The following is a 6,370-nucleotide window of genomic DNA, read 5'->3' as shown; positions in this document are numbered from 1 at the left end:
GATAAAACACTAGAAAATTCAAATTACAGAACAGTCCTCACTGGCAGGGGAACAGTGTGAACAGCCAAATAGACCTTTCTATCTCCACCTTCTCTCATTCTAATGACAGGCTAATGTCTACCTGAAATGGAAATATAATAGAAACTCCTTGCTTAAATACTCTAATTAGCAATCAACATTTTGTCCAAATCTGTGTGTGGTAAAATACCAGGGTTTTTATTCAGAGGCAGATATAAATGTAGAATATATCTGCTTCCAATGAAGCCCTCAGACTGCCTTGTACTTACTCACACTATCAGTACCTGACTGTCAGCAATCCTCAGGAAGCTGATGGGGATACTTAGATTACCAGGCAGTGTGAAGAGGGTAGCAGACTCTTTTCCCTTACAAAATGGGCTCAAAACAACCCCCATTAAAGGCAGTGGGAGAAATTCCCATCGATTCCTTTTGGAACTGGATTGGGCCCCATTCAGGAACCTGGCTACAATAGATTAATATTTAAAAAAAAACAAAAATGAAAGCTGGGCTGAACAATAAAATGGATAAAAGACACCAATTACCCCAGTCCTTAATAATTAACTGTGGGACCTTCAATGAACTTAGTACCTGAGTGTGGAATTTGGAATCTGACCTTTACTACATTTAGATAAACAGTGCTGCAGATTCAGAGGTGCTCTCTGCCACTTCCGTCCAGTTTAAGGAGTTCTCTCCTGGGCAGCTCTAACATTCCCAGTTTCAGTCACTAAGGAGAGTAGAGCATGATTCTTCTAACTGTGCTTTTCCTCTGCATCATTTCCACATACTCAGCCTCTGTTAAAGGTAGGTCTATGCCATGTTAATCTTTTGGTGATAATATTGGTGAATGTATGCTTATATCTTTTTACAACAGAAAGGAAGCCCTTATGTCAAGTGTTTCTCCTGCAACATGGTTTTTAATTGCATGCACTAAATAATAACTATGCAGCTTAAATAAGTGTAATGATCCTTCTTTTCCTTTCTGTGTCCTTGTGACAAGGTATTTAACAGAATTTGCTGATTCGTTGGAATTTGACAGGGCTGCACCATAAGTGCTTCTGCTATGGCCTTACATTTATGACTTCTGGGCTGTCAACATGTGCCTTGGCGCCCATCCCCTAGTGTAATGATTATTGCAGCAGAATTTGGGGAAGAAGCAAAGTGATCAAGTGCACAGTTCATGGGGCTGGCAGGAATCGGGAAACCTGGGTTCCCTTCTTTGCTCTACCACTGACATACTGCATGACCACTGACATCAAAGAAACTATTTACATACTTAGAGTTAAACATATGTTGAAGTGCTTTGGTGGATTGGAGCCGGACGACTCTGTACTTTGAGAATCAGTCTCTATGCATTCGATCCAGTTCCCATTAAAGTAATGCAAAAGACCCCCACTTAGCTTCACTGGGAGCTGGATGGTGGTGCAGTCATCCACCCTGGCAATCTTCAAAAAGCGTCCTGACGCCCATCTTGCTGGGGTCATCTGATCCCAGCGGTCTTTCCTGCCCAAGTGCAGGGGGGCTGGACCTGATGATCTGTAAGGTCCCTTCCAGCCCCTAACAACTATGAAACTATGGATCTGCTCTAAGAGTAAAGTTCTGGACACCCACATTTGCTCTAAATAAAAAGGCTTTGTGTAGGTACCCTGCACAAGGTCAAGGGTACAAAATCCACACATGGGGACTAGACTCTTCAGGCTCATGCTGTCAGGTCATGGAACAGGGAAAACTGTCTTTCCACAAAGGCTGTGTGTGCCTACTTTGCCACTGTTTGTAAAAGATGAGCTAAATTTGCAAAAGTTGTAAGCCAGTTTGCATTTTGAGTGAAAGGGAACTAAGAGTATTCTGCAGCACCAGTCAGTGCACTGAACATGCCATTCCTAAAACCCAGACAAACCTTCATTCATGCAATTTAATGAAGGTGTCCTGAATGAGAATGTAAAGGTGTGAGTGTCATCCCTCCAATCTTGGGCTAGACTGTGGGGCAGTCTGTGGGATGGGTTAACAGTTGCTGTCCCTTTCTGTCCCTTGAGTAGAAGATCTGAGTCACTGGATCTGTTTAAGCACAGACCAGTAGTTTCTCCCCCATCTCACTTCCACCTGAACCCCGTTGCTCCTTTTTATACTAGCATAGCTGGAGCTAAAATGGAACCCAACTCCCTCAGTTTTGGGGGAGCTATGTTCCTTCTGGTCATCTACTGGGCCCACCTTCCCCCACAGGAGTTGCAAAGTGTAGTGGTATACAGCCCCTCTATGAGTAGCTGAATTTAACTGGACTGCCAATAAAGTTCTTATTCTACAGCTACTCATGTCAAAATGTCAAAATTCTGGTATCTACTCTTTCTGGATTCAATGTAAAATTAATTTAGCAAAATTGTTCCTTGATATAAAAAACCATATAGCATTATACATCTCTAGTGCAGTACATCAACAGTAACTGATTACCAGATCTTCAAAAGAACCCTGTTAGGTCTCGTTATCTTGATTGTAGAGGTGGGGGAACAAGACTTAGAAACTAAGCAACTTGTCCATGGCCAAACAATATAGTTAGTGGCAGAGCTGGGATTGGGATATGTTTGTGTCTCAATCCAGCCAAAAAATACTTAAGTAGTATTCTTTACATTTAATCAACCAGCTAATTGCACACATTACATTTCTTGTGGTAGTTGCATCTTAAAATATTTTCAAACAAACATGGGTTTTGGTTTTGAAAGCTATCCAATGTCACCAGAACTGGCAAATGTAAATTTATGGCCTTAGAGCCAGCTAGTGGTTAGAGACGCACGTTGTGCATGCCAAATGTATTAATAAAAGGCACAGGACTTGACAGCTGTCTCTGCTCATACAGCTTAACCTTCTGTATTATACAGTATCACAATTTAATTATAGAATTGGCATCTTACCCCTAATGACAGACACTTAACATTACTAGTCAAACTATGTGTTATGCACTCCACCTTGAATACTACATAGTTCATGCAGACATTTCTGATTCTAGGACAGCATGGCAGAATGAAATCTGGGTGTCCCATCCTTCTGCTCATTAAGCCAGTAGGAGTTTTGCCCCTCACAGCAGTGGAAAAAGGATAAGGGGCTAAAAAAATCCCAACTCATTGTGTAGGATACATAGACCAGAGCTCCTAAGGGCAGCGTAATGCCAGTGTTTAACAAGACACACACACTCTCTCACAAATAATAGAAATATTCCTCCTTAAACAGCTCTGTAATTTTCCTTGTGAAGGAAATGATAAGTGTATTTATTAAAGGTATTTTCAGTAATGGTTCTATTTGTAGCATGAACCTCTCTACAAATATACAGCCTTTAATCCCTTTGGTGGCTTTCTCTTTTCTATTGCAATATGTTTGCAATAAGTTTGCTTTTACTTCTTGTGCTTGCCTTCAAAACTCTGCTCTGTTCCCTACTTATTCTCCCTAGGCTGTTAACACATCTCCCACCACAATCCCTTTCTCCCTTGATGATGTCAGTTTTGTAAGCCAGTTTACCCGTTTCCTTGAAAACAATCTCTCTTCCATGCTACTTCCTACACATGGGATATCTTTTCTGAGGGGCTATACAAAGTTACTAACCTCTTCATATTTATGTCCCTCCTACTCACCTCATTTCCTCCATGATACTCACAAGAAACTAGGCCCCCAAATAATCCATTTATCTATTTCCTGCATGAGCTAACTGCTTTTACATGAAGAGGGGAAGAAATATTGAAAGGGAGATACATGAAGGGTATATTAACTGAGAATTACTGTAGAAAAAAATAACCATGGGCTTAATGGTGGAGAAAAAATGGAAAAAAGTCAATTTAATTTAACATAAAAAAGAGAATCAATGTAGCCAATAGGACATGTCCATCACCACCTTAATTGTTTTCCATGCACGTGCTCTGCTTGCCCTTTCTGTCTCTTTTTAGGTTGCATGAATATTGTGGGAAGGGCTGTAGAAAGAATGTGACATGTTACAGTACTGCAATTTCACTTGATACTACATAACTGCATAATAAATAATTAAAAACACAGGTTGTGCTGAAATACAGCATGCTTAAAATGAGAAACAAAACTTCAGCAAGCATTTACTTCAAGGAACTGGGGTCTGTTCTTGAAAGGTGTTGGCACGTTCACAAAAAGGTGATCCTTTCATCTCCCAGTAAGGCCAAATTCAGTTGCCAAGTTGGTAGAATGCAGAGTGCACTTTACAGGTAGCAGTCACATGTTTTCTAGGAGTAGACCCTCTATTTGTTAAAGATTTCAGTGAGTGCTTACCAGCATTATTACTTTAGCAAGGAAAGAGATCACAGTTCTAAACTTCAGCTCTATTATGGCACTAGTTCTCTTGACCTGAACAAATAGTCCACTTCCCAGGAATGGCAAGATCCTGAACTGATGCAAATCCATCAAGTTTTACTGAACGTCTATGGAACTAAAACAGTTTACACCAACTGACTCTTTCTGGTTGCAGTTTGCCACATAGGAGTCAAAACAACTGAGACATACTGCTATCTTAGCATACTATTGGCCACCACACCTGAAGTAGTCCCAATGTGCAGCGATCTAAGGAGGGATATTTTGTGCCTAAAATCTTGTATAAAAATCTCTATGAACAATAAAGTTGATCCAATAAATGGTATTTCCAAATAAATCTTGCTCCTTACCCCATTTGAAAACATATGCCCAAAAACTAGGACAGTGTCTTGAGAGATTTTTATTATTTATGAACGCTTCAGTTCTTAAAAAAATCCATGCTATTGTGATGGATCTCAAATGTGTTTTTAATGAAAAACAAGATTTTCCATGTTGTTAATACCTGCCAATTGGATAAAGAAATACCTTGCATTTTTCCATGACCCAGTTAACTGAAATATTTATTTATCAGAATCAAATCAAATGGGAAACCATGGCATGCCAAGAGACAGATTCATCCCTTCTGTCAAAGATAATACTCTCTTTTCTGGCTTAACTCTGCTGTACAGTTTTGAATGAAGCTTCTGCAGTAAAGGTTTGATTCTGCACCCATTAATGTCTAGATAGAATAGAATTAGCTCACTATGGTTACAAACAGCATTAATATCACTACAAAACTAGAAACAGATTGTGGGTGGACAAAAATCTCAGTTTTTCCCGTGAAATCCTGTGGATTTGATAGCAATTTGTGTATAGTTAGTTTCACAGCCTCCATTCCTTCCAACTATTTTGTGAGCGAGTTAATTCTCTCTGTGGAAAAGTACTTTACAGCCAGAAACAGGAGAGGAGAAAAACCTTGTAAACGCAATAAAGGGCATTTATGTATAAACTAGCCAATTGTCCGTCAGGAATGACAGTGGTGGGGAGGGGGGAGTGGGTGGGGACAGAGCTCTCCCACTGCCTCCCAGGAGCAGGGGGCAGGAAGCTTGCCCCACTGTCCCCTCTGCTCCCTTTGGCCAACACCCTGCCCTGCCCCCTCTGCCATGGCACTGCGCCGCCACCGCTGCCTCCTGCCTGGAACACTCTTGGCGCATTCTGATTGTTTGTTTCAGTAACCAATCAGTGCTCCAAGAGCGTTATGGACAGACAGACAGGCAGACTAAGCCCTTTATTATATTAGAATTTACAGTGTTCCTTTAGCAACAAACCTCTTTTCATACCATTTAAAGGGCAAACACAACATAAAAGTCAATGATAACACCACACAGAATGAACAACACATCCAGGCCATCGGGGGAAAATCTAGCTTCTCCTGGGGCTGTAAGGAGCCCTGAACAATGGCACTGTGGTGCGATGTGTGATCTGTACATAGGGTTGTACTTGAGAATAGAGGAGGAATGGGCATGGAATAGAGCACAGGTGGAGGGAAATGCCTGGCCTTTTCCCTTTTACTGCTTTCACCTACATTTGCAAAAGAGGGACTTCATTCTTTGCGTCCCATTTTTGTCACTGCAGATGAGAGTGGAGACTCTAATGTAAGTGCCCAAGCTTGAAACATGGATCTATGATACCGGGTTTTGTGTCTTTTAAAACGTATTGTATAAATGTAATAACAGTGAGTCAGAACTCCAAGAAATATTTATTTTATTTGAAGAAAATGGGTTTAATACTCTGAACTGAAAACAATGTTTTCACCTCTTCATTGCTTTTTTTGTGACTCCACTTGGAGGAGGTTCTAAGTACAGTGACCAAAGAGAAGATACTGAATGAAGGTGTGGAGAGCTTCCTAATATATTGTATTTTCTTACCTACAACATGCACCTTCGCCTCTACCCCTTCAGGCAGCCCACTCTGCTGTGCTGCCACCCAGCCCACAGCTCCTGGGCTTAGGGCGCACAGGCCTCTCAGACAGCTGGATGAGGAGCTGGCCACACCCTCCCCT

At 41.2% G+C, this 6,370-nt stretch overlaps 1 protein-coding gene across 1 annotated transcript in view; it reads left to right on the top strand.

Annotated features, from left to right (window-relative positions):
• The first annotated feature begins 663 nt into the window (after window positions 1-663).
• Window positions 664-6,370, top strand: part of MTTP (microsomal triglyceride transfer protein) — a 71,266-nt gene continuing 65,559 nt past the window's right edge. Inside the window, exon 1 of the mRNA XM_019526538.1 lies at window positions 664-819. Coding sequence (XP_019382083.1) covers window positions 759-819 — 61 coding nt within the window. The 5' untranslated portion in view covers window positions 664-758. The remainder of the gene's footprint in view (window positions 820-6,370) is intronic.

This window comes from Gavialis gangeticus, unplaced genomic scaffold (genome assembly GCF_001723915.1).
Source record: "Gavialis gangeticus isolate Ggan-Ray unplaced genomic scaffold, GavGan_comp1, whole genome shotgun sequence".
Lineage (NCBI taxonomy): Eukaryota > Metazoa > Chordata > Crocodylia > Gavialidae > Gavialis > Gavialis gangeticus.
Note: the sequence above shows the minus strand (reverse complement) of the source record. Positions and strands in the feature narration are given on the sequence as shown.